General features: G+C 63.3%; 1 protein-coding gene across 1 annotated transcript; it reads right to left on the reverse strand.

The window, feature by feature from the left end:
• Positions 1-1,822: 1,822 nt before the first annotated feature.
• On the reverse strand, positions 1,823-16,440 carry ANKRD13D (ankyrin repeat domain 13D). Its single transcript, XM_074996049.1, has 15 exons — positions 16,241-16,440; positions 12,824-12,959; positions 11,812-11,936; positions 10,536-10,581; positions 10,015-10,158; positions 9,355-9,544; positions 7,877-7,943; positions 7,476-7,557; positions 6,480-6,541; positions 6,138-6,268; positions 5,768-5,925; positions 5,212-5,376; positions 4,852-5,015; positions 4,112-4,191; positions 1,823-2,982 (listed from the first exon to the last, which is right to left on the reverse strand). The coding sequence occupies exons 1-15, from the start codon at positions 16,328-16,330 to the stop codon at positions 2,688-2,690; spliced, it is 1,935 nt and encodes a 644-aa protein (XP_074852150.1). The 5' UTR covers positions 16,331-16,440; the 3' UTR covers positions 1,823-2,687.
• Between the last annotated feature and the right edge of the window lie 3,249 nt (positions 16,441-19,689).

Genomic DNA, 19,689 nt, shown 5'->3' on the forward strand with positions numbered 1-19,689 from the left:
AGCCCCACCAAACCCCCTGCCTGAGCACCCCTGTGCAGCAGCCGCCCACCTGCAGGTTTGCTTTGATGGCTTCAGTTCAAGGCCATGTTGACAGCAACTCTTGGGATCTAATGAGGAGAAACAGATGAGGCACCAGGGGGTCCTGGCCCTGTAGACACAAAACCATCTGGGACTGTGCAGATGATCATGTCCAGTCACCTGCTATCCCAGGGAAGCCCCTCATCTAATCCTAGTCACACACTTACCAAGTTCCACCTTCAAAACAGGTGGGTTGGCTGCCCCGCCACTCCTAGTGGGAGACTGGGCCAGCCTCTCCCTCTGATGGGCAGAAACCACCTTTTAGATCCCAGCCTAAGTTTACTCCTGGCCCCTTTCTCCCCCATTGTTCTTGTTCCAACATTGTCCTCTATTTTAAATGCCTCGGCTCCCTGCCTGCTGTGCCAAAACTTACTCAAGCAAACGGCCAGGTTAAACATACCCACATCCCCCTGGCAAACAGGCTCCTGCTTGTACAGCTGTCAGCCTGGAGGACTAGAAAGGACCAGCAGAGGGGAGGGGGCTGGACTTGCTGACCTCCTGAGGTCTGTTCCAGCCCTAGGATTCTATGATCAAGATCAGCCCAATGTGCTGAAGCTGGAGCACAAGAGATTTGTCCCATCTGATCTTCAAAGCTCCAGTGCTGGGGGATCCCACAACCTCCTGTGGGAATCTCCTCCAGAGCCAAACAGCCCCAAGCATCCGAAAGTTTTTCTTCCCCTATAGCTTGCCGCACTCCTGTCCAGTTAGGTCTCACCCTGCATTGAGGGGAGCCAGAGATAGCTGAGCCCCAGCCTCCTTATACTCCATTTGAGATTTATCAGGTTCCCCCAACCCATCCCACCCGTTTTTCCCTCAAGTGTAAACGTGCCCAGTTTTTAACCTCTTTATCAGTCTGGTTTTTTGAACCTACATCATTTTTGTTGCCCCTCTCCAGTTTGCCCACATCTCACACAAAGCTTGGCGCCTGGAGCTGCACGTACTCTTCCAGACGCGGGTCTCTGCCCACGACAACTGAGGCTCCATAATACCAGTTAGTCTACAAGGGGCCACAGGACTTCTTGTTTCTTCCAGATGGGGGCTCACCTGTGCCTTGTACAACAGGAAATACCTCATCTGACATGCTGGGAACCTGTTTGCCTTTTACACATGATCAGCTCCTACACCCAGGTCTCTCTCCTCCTGGTTTCAACCACTGAGCTCCCAGTTTACAGTAAAAATTCTTTTTCTTAAGACCTTCCCGATGGAGGACTGGGGTGGATAGAAGGAGCTCAGTTGGGGGATGGTTGTGGAAGTTCCAGCTCCGAGATTCATAGTGCTAATAAAAGCCAGTGCAACCACTTGGCCCCATCTCTGCCCTAGACATGCAGGCCTACGCATGGCCTCCTTGCCTACCAGGCACAGGCATCTCTGGCTGGCTGGTTGTTGAGCGTGTCCCTGTTCGTAGTGGTTGGGAATAGGGTGGTATCCCTTTAAACAGCATGTGAACTTTCTAGCAGCACTCGCTGGGCCCCCTCTTGCAGAAGCCACGAGAATCCTGCCAGAGCAGGCGTAGGCACACAGCCAGGCCTGTCTGCACCGGAGAGGCTGAACAGAGATGGACCCCCGTAGGCACACAGCCAGGCCTGTCTGCACCGGAGAGGCTGGCCAGAGATGGACCCCCAAGGCGGAGGGGATGCTCTGAGCAGGATGACACCTCCATTCCCTCCCTCAGGTGGCTGATGCACCGGTGAAGGCCCAGGTTGGAGACCGCGACATGCAGAATGAAGGGAGGCGGAGAATTGGGGGATTGGTTGGTTTCTCCTTTTTATTTCATGGTTCCTGCTGCCCAGCGTCCGCACCTGATCCCTGGGGGCGCCGGGAGGAACCGCTGAACGCAGCCATTCCCTTTCCAACCATTACAGTTGAGTTAAAAAACCAAACCCCCCCCCCCCCTTCCCTCTCCCCATTCTAGAGCTGCAGAGGTATAAATAAAATAAATTAAACAGCCAAAGAGGGAGTGGCAGCGATGCACAGGGGGTTCGAGAGGCAAAATCACGGGACTGAAAGAATTGGGCCCGCCTCTGTTTGAATGCTACATCCCACAACTGCCACCAGTGCAATGCCCCTCCCGCTCAGCCATCAGGTTTCTGACCCTGCCCCACCACCTTCACTGCCCTCGCCCCGATCATTCACACAAGCTGACAGGCTACAGTCAGCGTATGTGCACATGTGCATGTATGATTTTACGTCCAGTTTCAGGATCCCACTACCTCCACCAGTGTGAATTAAGAGTCCAGTTGGAAACTGCTCTCTCTGGAGCAGAGGGTTCTGCTTTAGCCTTGGCCGCTCTGTTGCTCCTCCTCTCCTCTGTTCCTTCCTAATGGTAACAAACCCTTTTCCTCCACTGGGCAGGGGAGATAGGATAAGCATTGAAAAAAAAAAAAAAGTTAAATTAAATAAGACCCAGGAGACGACAAGACTGAGAGCCCTGGGAAAGGCACAGGGTGTCTCCAAGTCCAGTTCTGCCCCCCTGCAGGACAGGGGGTGGGGAATGGGTTGGGTACCCCCTCAAGGTAAAAATACAATGACAGCAAAGCCAGGGTACTGGGGAGCCCCTGGGAGTCTTGGGGGAGGCTGGGTTCAGGGCCCCCTGCTGGCAGGCTGGGGCATTACTTCTCCGTCAGGGAGAGCTGGAGGATGCGCTGCAGCTCCTCATCCTCTTCACGCCGCCGGCGCTCCTGCTCCTCCTGCTCTCGCGACGACAGCTCCATGGCCAGGCGCAGCTGCTCATCGAAGCTGGGGTAGGCCGGGGGGGGCAGGGCTGAGGAGGAGGAGGAGCCGTTGGTGCTGGGGGCCAGGCTGCCCTCCGGGGGCACGACGCTGCCGTTGCCGTCACCTCTGCCGCTGGACTCGGTTGTAGCCAGGCCCTGCCCCGACTGCAGGAACATGCTCTCCTGGATGGCCCTGGGGGAGAGATGGAGAGAGTAGGTAGCCGCACGCCTGCTGGGAGTGCGTCACTGTCCACTCGCAGAGAGAGGGGAGGTCACTCCGCAGCCGGCTTACAGCTCCTGCCCTAAGCTCCAGAGGTGCCAGGTTCAGGCCCACCTGTCAGCGCGGCATCAGCACCACCCCTGCCCTATCCCCTCCCTCACAGCCCCGCTCCCATGCCCCACCTGCCCCCCTCACAGCCCCGCCCCCATGCCCCACCCACCACTCCTGTGCACAGCCCCACCCCCACCAACACTTCCACACAGCCCCGCCCCACCCTTCCCTCACAGCCCTACCTCCCACCAACCAGCCCCTCCCTCACAGCCCCACCCCCCAACCCTCCCACAGCCCTACCTCCCACCAACCAGCCCCTCCCTCACAGCACTGCCCCCATGACCCATCCCTCCCACACAGCCCCACTCATCAACCATCGGCCAGCCAGCGCCTGTCCCTCCAGCCCCACTCCTCCTCAGCCAGGTCCTCCTGCACCGCTTCACCCTCCCATGGCCCACCAGCCAACCACTCCCTCAGAGCCCCACCCCCACCCACAACCACTTCCACCCATCCCACACAGTCCCACCTCCCAGCCCACCTCTGTGCATAGCCCCAGCCCCCAACACCCACCCTTCCATGATCCACCCTCCACAGACTCATCCCCACCAACCAGCCATTCCCACACAGCCCCATCCCCATGAGCCAACCCCTCCACAGTGCCACCCAACACTCCTGTGCACAGCCTCACCCCCAACACTTCCACACAGCCCCGCCCCCGACCCACCCCTCCTCACAGCCCCACCCCCACCAACCACCCACTCCCACAGCCCCACCCCCACCAACACTTCCACACAGCCCTGCCCCCGACCCACCCCTCCTCACAGCCCCTCCCCCTCATGACCTACCCCTCCCACACAGACTCATCCCCACCAACCAACCACTCCCACACAGCCCCACCCCCTCAAGACCCATCCCCCCTCACAGCCCCACCCCCTCCACCTCACAGCCCACTCCCACCCACCAGCCTCTGCTTCCCCCTGCCCGGCCCAGAGAACAGGTGGTGGCTGCCCACGGAGGCCCGGCCATGAACCTGGTCCCACGCCAAACTCACCGCTCCAGCTGCAGCTCCTCGTCGTAGGAGGGCGGGTGGGAGCCTGGGCGTGTGTTGGTCAGCGCCTCCCAGATAGTGACCTGCAGGGCAGGGCCCCGTCACAGCATGGGAACAGCCCCTTCCTGAGCTGAGTCAGAGCCCCCAAATCCCCCCCGCTGGAGCCCAGCAGGGCAGCACCCCCCCAGAGGTACAAACAAACATAGGGCGCTGGCCCTGCCCCCGCCAGCCCCCACATCCTGGGGCAGCTCAGAGCCAGCGTCCCAACAGGGGAAAGGCCCCGTGTCCCTGTCCCCTTCTGCCCCCACCATCAGCCCCCATGCCCTGGGGCAGCTCAGAGCCAGCGCCCCAACAGGGGAAAGGCCCCATGGCCCTGTCCCCCTCTGCCCCCCCGCCAGCCCCCATGCCCTGGGGCAGCTCAGAGCCAGCGCCCCAACAGGGGAAAGGCCCCATGTCCCTGTCCCCTTCTGCCCCCCCGTCAGCCCCCATGCCCTGGGGCAGCTCAGAGCCAGCGCCCCAACAGGGGAAAGGCCCCATGTCCCTGTCCCCTTCTGCCCCCCCGTCAGCCCCCATGCCCTGGGGCAGCTCAGAGCCAGTGCCCCAACAGGGGAAAGGCCCCATGGCCCTGTCCCCCTCTGCCCCCCCGCCAGCCCCCATGCCCTGGGGCAGCTCAGAGCCAGTGCCCCAAGAGGGAAAGGCCCCATGTCCTGTCCCTGGCCCCTGGGCCCAGATGAAGGCTTCACCTGGTCGGTCTCGGTGCCAGCGTCCAGCAGACTCTGCTGGATGGCGAACTGCAGCAGGTCGTCATCCTCGTCCCGCATGGGTTCGTTGCGGCCGGCACCCAGCATGGCGTAACCCTGGGGCACCTCGAACACCGCCGGGTCCACCTCGCAGGGGAAGGGGTACGCTGGGGGGAGGGGGAGGGGGAGGGGGTGAGCGGGGGGCGTTACCCAGCAGTCCGCCCCCCTAGGAGCACACACTGCTGCCGACGTAGGAGCCTGCCCCCCCAGAGAGACAACCCCACACACAGACACGCTCGCCCCGTGGGGACTGGACTCAGTAGGGTGCACAGCACCCTGCCCGCTCCCAGCAGGCTGCCCTACCTTTGGGGTTGGCAGGCGCCTCGCCTCCCGCAGCCAGCTCTCTGGCGCCCCCCGGGGAGGAGCTGGGGGGGGGCCCGCAGACCCGCACGGAGCTCAATGGCTCGTCGCAGCCGCACAGGTTGCTGAAGGTGATTCGCGCGTTGAGCACGTGGAAGAGGGGGATCTCTGCGGGGGGGGGGGGGGGGGGGGGAGACACGAGAACATGAGACACCGCAGCCCCCAGCTGCCTGTCACCCCAGCCTCTGCCTCCGCACCCCCCCGCAGAGAATCACACCGACCTATCCCCATCCCTTCACCCCAGCCTCCCTCCCCTTCCTGTTCCTTCCTCCCCAATCCCGGTCACTTCACTTCAGCCCCTGCCCCCACCCCGAGAGGCCCTGTCAACCCTCATTTCCCACCCCCCAATTCCCAGCGTGTCTCCAGCCTCACGGTCACCAGCTCCCAGCCAGTCCTTCCCCCGCTCCCGCCCCCCAAATCCCACCAGGTCACCCCCCGCCTGCCAGCTCTGCTGCCCTCTTTGCCACACTGGTTTGCAGCCCCCCCTCCACACACTCACCGATTTTGACGGGGAAGCCGGGTGGCAGCTTGAGGGTGATGAAATCTCGCAGCTTGGCAAAGTGGGCGTTGCTGATGGCCATGAGGTCGATGATGGGTGTCACCTGCTCCACCAGCGACAGGGGGTGATCCTCGCACAGCCACAGCGTGGCCTTGAACCTGTGCCGGCCGGCCAGGGGAGGGTCACAGCCAGTCGCTATCCAGCCCTCCTCCCTGCACCATACCAGCCACTCAGAGCAAGGGACCGGACCTGGCACCCCCTAGAAACAGGTCCTGTGCCCTGTCCTGGTCTCGCCACAACTCCAACAGCTGGGAGCTGTGCAGTCTCCTAGGGCAATCCCAGACAACGGCTCCCCTCCCTACAACCTCACCTCTGCACCTTGTTGGATAGCTCGATGGGGCGGCCAATGTTGCGGGCCTCCAGGTTGAAGCTGGGGTCGAAGTACTCCTCGGGGGTGATGGCCGTGGGGTTGGTGGGGGTGGCGGACTGCAGCACGGGGGTCTGGGGAGGGGCAAGCACAGGGAAGGGGAGTCAGATCCCACATTCACTGGCTCTCAGGCTGCGCCCCTTCTGCCAAATTCCCCCTCCCCACCCTCTGCCCTCACAGCAGCCCCATCCTCAGAGTCTGCCTCCAGGAGTGGGAGCCCCGACTCCCGCTGTGCCATGCATCCATCTTGAATTCCCTGAGCGGGGTGGGGGGGCTGTCACTCACCCCGTTATGGGAGGCGTGCTGCTGGGCAATCCCCAGGAAGGACTGGAAGGGCGTCTTGGAGCCTGCATGTGTGGAGGGGAGAGGAGGTTAGACTCAGGGACCCCAGAATCTGGAGCGGATGAATCCCACCCCCCCACAGCCCCTACACATACACACCTTCCCCGGAGGCAACAGCCAGTGTGTTCACCCACCGCGCTCCCCTGGTAACCTCTGCTGGGGCTGATCCGGTAAAGCCACTCCCCTGCCATCAAGCGTGATGTGGGCCCAGAGCACCCAGTGTGCAGAAGGCAACCGAATGCTCTCGGAGAGCTCGGGGCAGGGCTTGAGGTAGGTTTGCCTGATTTTTGGAATACTAATGTGGGACAGGCAGCCCCAGCCACAGGATCCCCCATGTATTTTCCAAAAAGAGGGAGGAGCCGGCGGGGGGGGTCCCACGGCTGGGGTACAGCACCGTGTCAGCAGCCCCAGCTGCAGGCTCCCTGGCCAGGGGGACAGAGGGACCCCCAGCCCCATGAGTGGGGCACGGAGCCCCGGCCAACAGCCCCAGCTGCAGGACTTGTCGAGGAAATTCGGGACTGTCCCACCCCTTGCAGGATGTCTGGCAACCCTCACTTGAGCCCTGATGGACCAGAGGAGCGGCAGGCTGTCGGTGAGGTTGTGATTGGAGGAGTGTGGCGGGCAGGGGGTGCTGTGATTGGAGGCCCAAGGCATGAGAATAACTGGAGGCAGCAGGCTGGGGTGCTGCGATTGGCTGTCCAGAGTCAGTGTGCCAGAGGGGGCCAGCTGAATGGAGGGCAGAGCCAGGGCAGGGGTCACAGGAGAAGGGGTTGGATGGCCTGCAGGGCGGGCACTATGATTGGATGTCTGGACTGGGTGTGTCAGAGGGAGAGGAGTGGGGTGCAGTGATTGGCTGTCGTGGGGGGTGGTGACAAGGGAGAGAGTGTGGGCCACTTGCAGTGGGACGATCTGATTGGTTGCCGGAGGCCAGCGTGTTACCTTTGGTGCGGGACTTGTCCTGGTCTGACAGGTGCTCGGTTCTCGTTTTGGTGACGAGCTCCACGTTGCTGGCACTGTAAACCTGCCAGGACATGGGTGCGGCTCAGCTCTCCCAGCCCTCCGCCCACCCTCGCCTTCGTGCTGCCACCCCAGACACCTGGCTCCGCTTCCCTGGCTCGGTGTTCCCCCCAGGGAACTGTGGGGCCCCTGGAGAGGAGCGCCCCCTCCTCCTCCCAGACACCTGGGTCCTTTGCCCTGGTCTGGTCACTCCTGCCTCAGAGAGCCGTGAGGCTCCTACAGGCCAGGACCTCGCGTTGCTTTTCTAGATGCTTGGGTCCCAACCCCCCTTAGCTCTTCCCTCCCATCCCCTGCACCTGCAGGGCTCTGGGGAAAGAGGTTACCTTGGCTTCGTAGCCACTGATCACCTCCATCTTCTCTGAGCGCCAGCCCCAGATCCCAGACTTGTTCCTGGCAAGGCAGAAATGGCTGGGTCAGATGCTATGCTGCCCCGACTTCCACCCCACGGGCCCTAGGCTGACCCCTCCCCTCCCACCCATGTCCTCCTGCTTGGCTGTGGCTCCCATGAGCTTCCGCCAGCCAGGAGCTGCTCCAGCCCGGTTCTGCTCCGCCCCAGAGCTCCCTCTCAGTGCCCGGGTATGACTATGGTTGTTGCCAAGAGCTTCAGGGGAACACATCCCCCAGGCCTGGGTCTGCTCACTAACCCCTGGGGGGGTGTGCAGCTGAAAGACACGATGTCCATAGAAAGGGCTGATCACCCCCAGCCCCACTCACTGGCATGAACAGTCACACAAAGGCACGCCCCACCCCACCAGTACATGGGCCTCGTGTCAGGACCTGTCACATGTACACACAAACCCCCTCTGGTACAAGCAGTCATACCAGGTTCCATCACACATGCTGACTGCCACCTCCCCCAGCTCACCAGCACACACAGCCGTGCCTGTCACACTCAGATCCCCACCCCGCTCACCAGCACACACAGCCGTGCCTGTCACACTCAGATCCCCACCCCGCTCACCAGCACACATGGCCGTGCCTGTCACACTCAGATCCCCACCCCGCTCACCAGCACACACGGTCATGCCTGTCACACTCAGATCCCCACCCCGCTCACCAGCACACACGGCCGTGCCTGTCACACTCAGATCCCCACCCCGCTCACCAGCACACACAGCCGTGCCTGTCACACTCAGATCCCCACCCCACTCACCAGCACACACGGTCATGCCTGTCACACTCAGATCCCCCCGTCCTGCTCACCAGCACACAGGGTCATACGAAGGCATATTGCACATGAGGATTCACTGCCCCCTCACTCACTCACACACGGACACACCTGGGCACAAGGGCCTGCTGCAGTCATAGGAAAGCCCATCACTCGTAGCTCCCCCACTCGCTCCCTAGTACACATGGTCACTAAAGGGCTCGCTGCACAAACAGATCTCCTCCCCCATCCTACTCACTCGCACACATGGCCCCTCACACGCGGACACCCCACCCTGCATTCACTAGCACACATAGTTGTACGAGGGCTCGTCATACACGAGGAACCCCCATCCTGCTCACTGGCACGTGCGGTCACATGAACGCCTCTCGCACACACACCCCGCCAGCTCACCAGCGCACACGAGGGCCTGTCACACACACGAACCCCCCGACCCTGCTCCCTATTTGCCACCACACCGTCAGTCACGCCCAATCCCCCTCTTCCCCCCTCATCCGCAGTCTCTTGCACAACCACCTCATGCACCATCCTCACACGCGCCTCCTTCCCTGGCCTCCCTCCCCCCATGCCCCACCACGGCTGTCCTCACGTGCCCCCCCGGCAGCAGCTTGCATGCCCCTCGCCCCCGCCCACCGCTCGAAGGCGATGTTCTTGGTGTCGAGGTGGGTGGAGACGATGGGGGAGGTCAGCCGGCTGGCCACGTGCTCCTCGGTGGGCTGCATAGCAGCCAGCATCAGCTCCGGCTCATGCAGGGCCAGCGACAGGGTCTCCGTGTAGACCACCTGCTTGTCGTGATCCACCTCCATCACCACGGCGCCCTCCTCTGGCCGGCGGGAGAGGGGACGGGTCAGCGTTGCAGGCCCATCCTCCCCGCCCCACCACTTGTGGCCTGGGAGCCCCCGTTACCAGCCCTAGGGCTGCACGGCCCCAAGCTACACAAGGGCCCACGCTGACGCCTGCTCCCCCACTCCCAGATCCTCTACCCCAGGGCGTGGGGCTCGGGGTGCTCCCTGCTGGGTGCTGCAAACTCTCTGCAACACTGCCCAGCCTCCCTCCAGAGTCCCAGGGGCTTTAGAGGCAGGGTCCTCTCTCCCTGGCCCTTCCCAGGAGGGGAGCCCTGCTCTGTATCCCAAAGGGTCCCCACTCCCCCAGGCCGGGTCAGCAGGGGTCTCAGCCCCTCCTCTGGGAGCCACACAGATGGGGGGGTCGGGGGGAGCAGACTCCAACCCCCCCCCCGACAGAGGAGGCCACCCAGAGGAACTGGGGTGGGGGCGGCTCTGGGCCCGCTCTGACCTTCGCCTTTGAAGATGTAGCTGCGCCGGCCCCGCTGCCAGGTCATGTGCTCAAAGCCCAGCAGGGTGGTGTCGACCCGCAGGCTCTCGCCGCGCTTCCACACCCGGTACACGTCGCTCGGGCACACCTTGGAGACCAGGGGCACTGGGGGGAGGGGCGGAGAGTGAGTGGGGTCGGCAATGGGGGCAGCTGCCCCACCAGCTGGCAGCCCAGCCCTGAACTCTAGTATGGGGGCAGGCTGCCTCTGGAGGCCTGCAGTTCCTCCTCCCAGCCACCGGGGGCGCTATTATGGTGCTGGGTTTCAAATGGCCACGCAGTGCTCCCACCCCAACGCCGCCACCCCATGTCCCGCCCCAGCAGAGGGAGGCACCAGCTGCTGGAAGAGCCGGGGCGGGTGTACAGGCGCATCCCTAACTCTCCCCCCCGCCACAGGGCTGCCCCTCCCTGGGCTCCGGCCCCCAGCAGAGAGGTTGGGGTGTTCCTCTGAAAACCCCACTCTGGAGCCCCCAGGACGCACTTACCCCAGCTGGTGAACTCCCACTTCATCTCCACGTAGAAATCGGGGGCCTGAAAAAGAGGAGATACCAAAGGGATGGGATCAGGTGTTCCCCAGCAGGGATCAGGGTCTGCAGACGGATGCCGGGGGGAATCCCCTGCGGAGACTGGGGTCTGGGAGGGGGATGCCCTGAGGAGGTGAGGGAGGGCTATGAGAAGGGAGGAGGAGAACACAGAGCCGGACTTGGGAAGATCGGTGCCCTGATGGGATGGGGGGAGAACAGGATCCTGAGGGAAGGGAGGGGAACCCTGCAAAGATCCCAGGGGACAAAACTCAAGCTAGGAAATCACAGAATCCCAGGGCTGGACGGGACCTCAGGAGGTCATTGAATCCAACCCCCCTGCCCAAAGCAGAACCAACCCCAACTAAGTCATCTCAGCCAGGGCTTTGTCAAGCCGGGACTTAAAAACCTCTAGGGATGCAGATTCCACCTCCTCTCTCGGTAACACATTCCAGTGCTTCACCCCCTCCTGGGGAAAGAGTTTTTCCGAATATTCAACCTAGACCTCCACCATTGCAACTTTAGCCCTTTGTTACTTGCTCTGCCATCTGTCACCACAGAGAACAGCCTCTCTCGAGGCCCCTTTCAGGAAGCTGAAGGCTGCGATCAAATCACCCCTCACTCTTCTCTTCTGCAAACTAAAAAAGCCCAAATCCCTCAGCCTGTCCTCATGGGTCATGTGCTCCAGCCCCTTAATCATTTTTGTTGCCTTCTGCTGGATCTGCTCCAATGCATCCACCACCTTTCTGTACCTGGGGGTGTGGGGAGGTTGAGTTGGACACACTACTCCAGATGTGGCCTCACCACTGCCGAATAAATGCCCAAGGCTGGGAGAGATCCTGGGTGTGCTCCTCTCAGAGACCCCAGGGGATCCCCAGAAGGGCACCAGGAGGATCTATCACACCATGCATGCCCAGGACTGAGCTCTCAGAGGCACTTAAGGGCTGGCAGGGTTGGAGGTCTGTGCCCCAGGACAAGGGTGCCGGGGGGATGGGGCTCAGGGGCAGTGTCTTGGGGGGGGTCTGTGCCCCAGGACAGGGGTGCCGAGGGGATGGGGCTCGGGGGCAGTGTCTTGGGGGTCTGTGCCCCAGGACAGGGGTGCCGAGGGGATGGGGCTCGGGTCAGTGTCTCGGGGGGTTTGTGCCCCAGGACAGGGGTGCCGAGGGGATGGGGCTCGGGGCAGTGTCTCGGGGGTCTGTGCCCCAGGACAGGCGTACCGGGGGCACATGCACACACTGACCCTGCGCAGTTTGTTGAGCAGCTCAGGGATGCCAGCCAGGCGGTTGGTCGCACGCTGGTAGTCGCGGTACTGGAGCACCAGCTGCACCATCTCGGGGTCCCCGGTGCTGACGGCCTCCTGCAGGACTGGGGGCAGAGAGGAAACGGCACTGAGCTGTTGCAGGCGGGGCACTGCCCGTCCCCCATGCTGGCACCTGAGCCAGCTGCCTCCCCTGCACGTGCCTGAGCCCCGAGCTGGTGAAACCCGGCTGGGAACGCCTGGCCCAAGGGCACCAGCCCCCGGCACATGGCCAAGGGGAGGCTGAGACCTGCAGCAGCTGGTGGGGAGCAACCCCGGCCCCCAGGGCAGGAGCCGCACGGCAGAGGTAGCACTAGAGCTGCCTGCGGCTCCCCAGCACTGGCCCCGCCTGGACCACCCCTCCCCCCAGCTTTGCCCACTGCCCTCCCACCCAGACCGCCCCTCCCTCAGCTGCGCCCGCTGCCCCCCCACCCGGACCACCCCTCCCCCGCAGCTTCGCCCACTGCCCCCCCACCCAGACCACCCCTCCCCCGCAGCTTCGCCCACTGCCCCCCCACCCAGACCACCCCTCCCCCCCAGCTTCGCCCACTGCCCTCCCACCCAGACCGCCCCTCCCTCAGCTGCGCCCGCTGCCCCCCCACCCGGACCACCCCTCCCCCGCAGCTTCGCCCACTGCCCCCCCACCCAGACCACCCCTCCCCCCCAGCTTCGCCCACTGCCCCCCCACCCAGACCACCCCTCCCCCGCAGCTTCGCCCACTGCCCTCATGCCCAGACTGCCCCTCCCTCTCAGCTTTGCCCACTGCCCTCCCGCCCGGACTGCCCCTCCCCCGCAGCTTCGCCCACTGCCCTCCCGCCCGGACTGCCCCTCCCTCTCAGCTTCGCCCGCTGCCCTCCTGCCCAGACCGCCCCCCCCCCCCCCCCGCAGCTTCACCTACTGCCCCCCCATCCGGACCGCCCCTCCCCCAGCTCCACCCACTGCCCCCCACCTGTACCTGTCCAACCGCTGGCATTCTCCCTGCCCACATTGGCATTGTGTCGCAGCAGCACCCGGGCCGATTCCAGGTTGCCCAGTGACACAGCCAGCTCCAGCGGCGTCCGGCCCCGGGGGTCGATCAACTCGATATCATGCTGCATGGGAACCGGGGGGTTAACAGCTGCACGTCCCTCCCACTTCCCCATAGGCGCCAGGGCCCCAGCTGTACCCCACCCTCCTAGCCCTTGAGCACCCTGCACTGCCACCTTGGCCACCTGGGGCCGGTGCGTCCCCTACAGCCAGCTCTGCAGGCCCGCTCATGTGCAAAGGGGCGCCCCCATGGCAGGGAGGGGACATAAGTGTGTCTTGTCTGCCCCCATCCCACAGCCCCCACCTCGTTCAGCGCCTGTGGCTGTAGTGGGCTGGCAGCAGATATGGGGTGACAAGGGGCTCTAAGGGCAGGAGTGGGGATGGTTACAGATCCCCAGGCCCTGCGATTATTCTCCAGAGCCTGGTGCTGGCTGAGGAAGAGCGCGCATAAAGCAACTGCCCGGGGTGGGCGTTCCACACCTGCCCTGTGAACCGATCACACTCCAGTGCCTGGTGCTCGCTGGGGAACAGGAACCTGGTGAGCAGGACGGGCGCAGGGAGCCCTGGGTGGGACGGTGAGATGCAAATAGCCACCAAAGCCATTAACCCGTTAAAGGATTACAATTACACTGTGTATCGGGTTAACCGCGGCGCAGGGCTGGGGCTGTGCAGCAGACACAGCGAGGGCTGGGCCTGGTCAGCCTGCCCGCTGCAGATGGGACCAGGGCTCGCTCCGCCCAGGCTGTGGCTGAGGTCTCGCCTGTCCCGCAGGGCCTACTGGGCCCAGCTAGAGTCCCGCCTGTCTGCCACATGGCCCCACCTACCATCCGACACAGCCAGGGTCCCGCCCGTCGGCCCAGCGCAGCCAGGCCTGCTGTGGCCTGGCGCAGCCGTCCATCCACCGGGGTTCGGCAAAGCTCCGGCTAATCAGGTCCCCAGGAAGCATCCTGGCAAACCTATTGCTAATGCCTACAGCGCACTGGGTAACTGTTACCCGTGTCCATCTCCAAGGGCAAGGAACTGCGCAGGTGCCACTCACTCTACAGCACCTGCTCCAGGTTGGGGGAAGGAGGAACCAGGGGACCTGGGCTGGAGGATACCGGGGAGAGATGCTGGGTGTATGTAGTGCGGGGATGCTCGGGGCTGGGAAGGGTTAAGAGGGTATTGAGGGCAGGCACGGGGGGAGGATGTGAGATGGGTACCCTGGTAAGAAGACGCTTACTGCAGGTACTGAGGGGTACCAGGGGATGGGTAAGGAGGAACCTGGTAAAGGTACCACAGTGGAAGGGATGGAGTTCTGGGTGTGGGTATCATGTGAAAGGACTAGGGCTATGCTGCGGGGTGGGAGATACCCAGGGAGGGACCCAGAGTGAGGAACAGAGACTGGGGATCCTGGGGAGAGGAACGGAGATTAGGGGTATCCAGTGGGGGGATGTGAGGTTAGGGGTTACCTGGGGATGTGTGATGCAGGGTTAGTGGGATGTTGGATTGAGGTCCGGAGTCCCAGTGGGTTACAGGGTACTACAATGGGGGTGCCTGCTGGGATGGGGGTCTCAGTGGGTTACAGGGTACTACAATGGGGGTGCCTGCTGGGATGGGGGTCTCAGTGGGTTACAGGGCACTACAATGGGGGTGCCTGCTGGGGTGGGGGGACCTGAGGAATCCACATGAAGGAGGTTCTGGAGAAAGATGTGCCCAGTGGGTGGGAGTCCTGGGAGGGACTTGTGGATTCCATGGTGGAGCTACCATGGGGGGCAGGCAGTCCTGGGGAGTTGGGGCAGGAGGTTAGGTGCGTCCCCACAGTGGGGATTCCTGAGTGTGTCTCATGGGATGGGAGGTCATGGGGACGTCTGGTGGGGCTAGGACATCCCAGCGGTGGCTGCAGCCGGGTGAGGGTGCCCTGCCCAGCAGGTTGGGGAGTTCGGGGCTGCCAGGTGACCAGTACTGAGAAAGGCAGTCAGGTGCGTGGTGGGATGAGGGTCCCTGCAGTGGAAGGGGGAGTGCCCAGGGGGTGGAGGTCGCTAGGGGCTGAGGAATGGGGTTCTGGGGGGCAGTCGCCTGGCAGGGTGGAGCAGGCTAGGGACCAGGAAGTCCCAGGGTGGGGTAGGGGATAAGAGAGGGTTAGGGGGTCACTGACGTCCTCTAGAGGGTGCAGAGATGCTGGGGTACAGAGTTCAGGGGGTATCACAGTGGGGTTGGGCTTTGGGGAGCTTAGGGGATCCCGGGGATGGCTGGCGGGGTGGGGGGCCCAAAGGGGTGCTGGGAAGTTAGGAGATCCCATGGTGCTCAGCCAGGTGGGGATCCTGGTGATGCCCAACAGGGTGGGGCGTGGTGGTGGTGGGGGTGTTCAGGAGAGTCCCTGGGGGCTCTGGGCAATGTTTTCCATCCACGCAGGGAATTAATTTTATCATGTGCACCCAGGCACCAGCAGAGACACAGCACCACTTAAAACAGGCTACCAGGGACGCCTGGAGGGGAAGGGGATGTCCGGGGCCCAGCAGAGGAGGAGCCAGGGAGGGGGTTAGAGAATCCCAATAGCGCCTGGCTGGAGCCATGGGGATCCCAAAAGGACCCCAGGGAGGCGGTGGCAGGGCTGCTCTGATCACTGGGGGTCCAGCAGGGAACCAGGTGAGGGATACTAGATGTGGGTGCTGGGGCGCTGGAAAGGTCTGAGGTGTGGGGGTTCTCGATGGGGGGGTGCTAGGGGGAGCCAGGCAGGGTGAAAAGGGTCCCAAGCTGGGGGCACAGGGAGACTGGGTGGGAGAGCCCAGTGGGAGGTGCAGGGTTCCTGGGGAAGGGTGCTGGGGTACTGGAAGGGTCCCACGCAACTAGGGGTCTGAGAGCCAGGGCAGGGGTCCCAGAAGGGTCCCAGAGGAGCAGAGTAGAGGATGTGGGGGTCCCAGGGGAGTGGGGTGGGGGGGTCCCAGGAGGGTTCCACAGAGCCAGGCCGGGGGTGCAGAGAAAGCAGGCGGGGGTCCGTGGGTTCGGGGGGTTCCCAGCAGGGTCCTGAAGAGAAATTTGGGGGAGGGTCCCAGGGTGGGGAGTCCCAAGAAGTGGCCAGAGAAGCAGGGTAAGGGGTGCTGGGGGGTGGGTCCCAGCAGGCTCCCAGGGAGTGGGGTGCCGAGGAGCGGGGCGATGGGTGGTGGGGAGCAGGACAGGGGGTGCTGGGGGGCGCCCTGGGAGCAGGACGGGGGTGCCGGGGGGTTCCGAGGAGCGGGGCGGGGGGTGCCGGGTTCCCGGGGAGCAGGGCGGGGGTGCCGGGGGGTTCCGAGGAGCGGGGCGGGGGGTCCCCGAGGGGTGCCGGGTTCCCGGGGAGCGGGGCGGGGGGTTCCCGGGCGGTCCGCACCTGCCCCGTGCGCAGCTCACTCTCCAGCGCCTGGTGCCGGTTGTGCCAGGCCAGCAGGTGCAGCGGGAAGGCGTCTCCGGCCCGGGCCATCCCGTCACCATGTCCCCAGCCCGGCCGAGGCTGCGGCTGCAGGCGGCGGGCGCGGGGCCTGGCCCGGAATCGCTGCGGCGGCCGGGGGCGGCGGGGCGGAGCGCGGCGCGGCGCGGGGCGGAGCGGCGCTGAGCGGAGCGCGGCGGCCTCGCTGGGCCCTGGCGCCCCCGGCCCGGCTCCGCCCGAGCCACGCACCGGCCTGGGCGCAGCCCCGCGCCGCTTTCCCCGGCGTGTCTCAGCTCTGCCCCGCTGCCCCACAACTACCCACCCCCTGCCCGGCTCAGCTCTGCCCCACAACTGCCCCCTGCCCGGCTCAGCTCTGCCCCGCAACTACCCACCCCCTGCCGGGCTCAGCTCTGCCCCGCTGCCCCACAACTACCCACCCCCTGCCCGGCTCAGCTCTGCCCCACAACTGCCCCCTGCCCGGCTCAGCTCTGCCCCGCAACTACCCACCCCCTGCCGGGCTCAGCTCTGCCCCGCTGCCCCACAACTACCCATCCCCCTTTCCCATAACTGCCCGCGGTGTGTCTCGGCACTGCCCCACAGCTACCGCCCTGTCCCCATCGCATCTCAGCCCTGCCCCGCTGCCCCACAACCGCCCCCAGCGTGTCTCAGCCCTGCCCCACAACTACCCCCCTGCCCCACAACCCCCCCGGGCCTGTCTCAGCTCTGCCCCACAACTACCTCCCCCCGCCCTATAACTGCCCTGGCGTGTCTCAGCCCTGCTCCACAACTACCCCCCTGCCCCTAGTCTGTCTCAGCTCTGCCCCCTACCCCACGACTGCCCCTGGTGTGTCTCAGCTTTGCCCCTCTACCCCACAACTGCCCCCAGCATGTCTCAACTCTGGCCCACTGCCCCAGAACTACCCCGATGCCCCACAACTGGCCCTGGCATGTCAGCTCTGCCCCAGTGCTCCACAACTACCCCTCTGGGGGCTGCTCAGCCCAGCCCCACAACTACCCCCCTGTGCCCGGCCTGTCTCAGCTCTGCCTCTCCACCCCACAACTACCCACCCCCATCCCCACAACTGCCCCCGGCCTGTCTCAGCCCTGCCCCACAACTGCCCCTGGTGTGTCTCAACTCTGCCCCTCTACCCACAACAGCCCTCAGCATGTCTCAACTCTGGCCCGCTGCCCCAGAACTACCCCGATATCCCACAACTGCCCCTGGCATGTCAGCTCTGCCCCAGTGCCCCACAACTACCCCTCCAGGAGCTGCTCAGCCCAGCCCTGCTGGGATACAAATACCTCCTCTCCCCCCGGGGCTGCTCTGCCCCACCTCACAACTGCCCCTGGGGCCACTCAGCCCTGTCCCACTGCACTGCAACTGCCCCCGGGGCTGTTCAGCCCTTCCCAGCTGCATCTTAATTGCCCCTCTGGGGCACCTCAGCCCTATGCAGCCATCTATTAACTGTCCCCTTGGGGCATTTTAGTCCTGCTGGCTGAATCTTAACTGTCCTCCTTTGAGGCATCTCAGCCTTGCCTGCCCCAGGGTACCTGAGCTCGACCCCCTGCCCCTTGTGCAGCCCCAATAACAGGGCCCAGGTGTAGCGTTGAAGCTGCCAAGGTGCACCTACACTCCAGGGTGATGGTGCATTTGCCACATGGGCAAGGAGAGTCCTGCCAGGCCCCTTCGTACCCCCAGCCCACACTCAGGCTCCCCGGCAGATGGGTGAGGGTGCTGCCAGCCCACGCCACAGCTCTTCTGCCCTGCCCTGGCTAGGTTAGCGCTAGCGCGGGTCTGTCGCATTCAGTAGTTGTGACACCACCCTGTGACCATCAGCCCTCAGAGGGAGGGCCTGTCTTGTTCACTAGCTGGGCCACTGCCTTGTAACCGTCAGCTCTCTGAGACACCGACTCTCTCTGTCCGTCGGCTGTGACGCTGCACCATGCAACGCATTGCATTTAGCCGTATACGTGACCATCGGTTCTCTGAGGCAGGGCCTGTCTGCGCCCACTGGCTGTGGTGCTACCTGGTGCCCATCAGCTCCGTGAGGCACGGCCCAGCTGTGCTCACTGGCCCTGTGGATGTCAGTCCTCTGAGGCAAGGACCATCTCTGTCCATTGGCTGTGATGCTGTACCGTGACCATCAATCAACTGAGGTGACGATCATCTGTGGGCACTAGCTGTGACACTGTCCTGTGTCAGTTCTCTGAGGGATGGACCATCTGTGGGCACTGGCTGTGATGCTGTATCCTGTCAGTTCTTGGAGGCAAGGCCTAGCTATGTTGTGTGTTTACAGTACAGAGTGTAACGGGTGTCCTGGCCCACAGCTAAGGCTCCCATGTGCTACCACCAGGTACGTAATTGTAGCCTTACCGCTGTCCCTTTGCATAGGTACATTGTGCTACAGGCTGTAAAACTTGCAGTAGTTCTGTGAGGCAGGGACCATCTACGTCCAGGAACTGTGACCCTGTACCCCATGACTTTCAGTTCTGAGAGGCAAAGACTATCTCTGCTCACCGACCGCTAGGGGAGCAGGACCTGCTTCCTGGGGCAGGGTCTTGCTCAGGGTTATGGTTATGGTTAACTCAGATGAGTGGAAGAGGGAACACTTGAAGTCCTGGACTCTAGTCTAATGCACCTTCCCTGAGGGCCAGGCCAAAAGATATTGGGGGTCAGGGAAACTAGATGTGGGATGTAATTTCCATGAAATTAGCCTCAGATTAGTTCAGCCCCTTTCTGCAGCACCATTCATCCCGGCTCACCAAGAAGTCCTTTAATCAGATACACCACATGAGGGTGGACTCACTTAATCCAGCAGCACTAAGATGCAGCAGCTGTTACACCAGGGTGCCTAACCCAGCTCTGAGCTTCAGCAGCTGTATATATAAGTAACACCAGGCACGGAGATGCATCCATCTCTGGAGTGGGATGCAGTATTAGTATATAAGTTACCATGCACTGAGGTGCAGCTGCCTCTGGGGTACGATGCAGCAGCCGTATAAGCATTATCCAACACAGATGCAGCCACTTCTGGGGTGGGTCACAGTGCCTGTTTAAAAGCCCAGAGGAAGCCCTTGCACAAGAGCCTCCCAGGGCAAATGGTCAGGTCCTGGTGTTTGCAACTCCGAGGTGTTGCATGGGTAGGCAGCAGAGGCATCTCTCTCTTCAGGGGCCTGCCCGGGGAATCTTGGGGAAGCTGCTGTGGTGTGAGCACTGCTGCTATCGGTACTTCCGGTCTGCAGGCATATTTGGACTGGCACAGGGGCGTTTGGCTCTGGGGAGAGCTCCACCCTCTGCAAGGGTGATGAGAGCTTAGGGCAGGTGGATCCTGGGGAATGCAGGGAGGCAGGGCTGTTATCCAAGCAGCACCTGGGCATCAGGACAATCAATTGGCTTTGCAAACGTGCCAGGG

This window comes from Carettochelys insculpta, chromosome 6 (genome assembly GCF_033958435.1).
Source record: "Carettochelys insculpta isolate YL-2023 chromosome 6, ASM3395843v1, whole genome shotgun sequence".
NCBI classification, from domain to species: domain Eukaryota; kingdom Metazoa; phylum Chordata; order Testudines; family Carettochelyidae; genus Carettochelys; species Carettochelys insculpta.

Bases quoted from the DNA above. Each gene is read 5' to 3' on its own strand.
- ANKRD13D (XM_074996049.1), bottom strand. From the start codon at position 16,330: ATGGCCCGGGCCGGAGACGCCTTCCCGCTGCACCTGCTGGCCTGGCAC. The intron at 6,269-6,479 runs GTGAGTGACAGC...GCCCCTCCCCAG, and splicing joins AGCACGCCTCCCATAACGGG to ACCCCCGTGCTGCAGTCCGC. The intron at 2,983-4,111 runs GTGAGTTTGGCG...TCTCTCCCCCAG, and splicing joins GAGGAGCTGCAGCTGGAGCG to GGCCATCCAGGAGAGCATGT.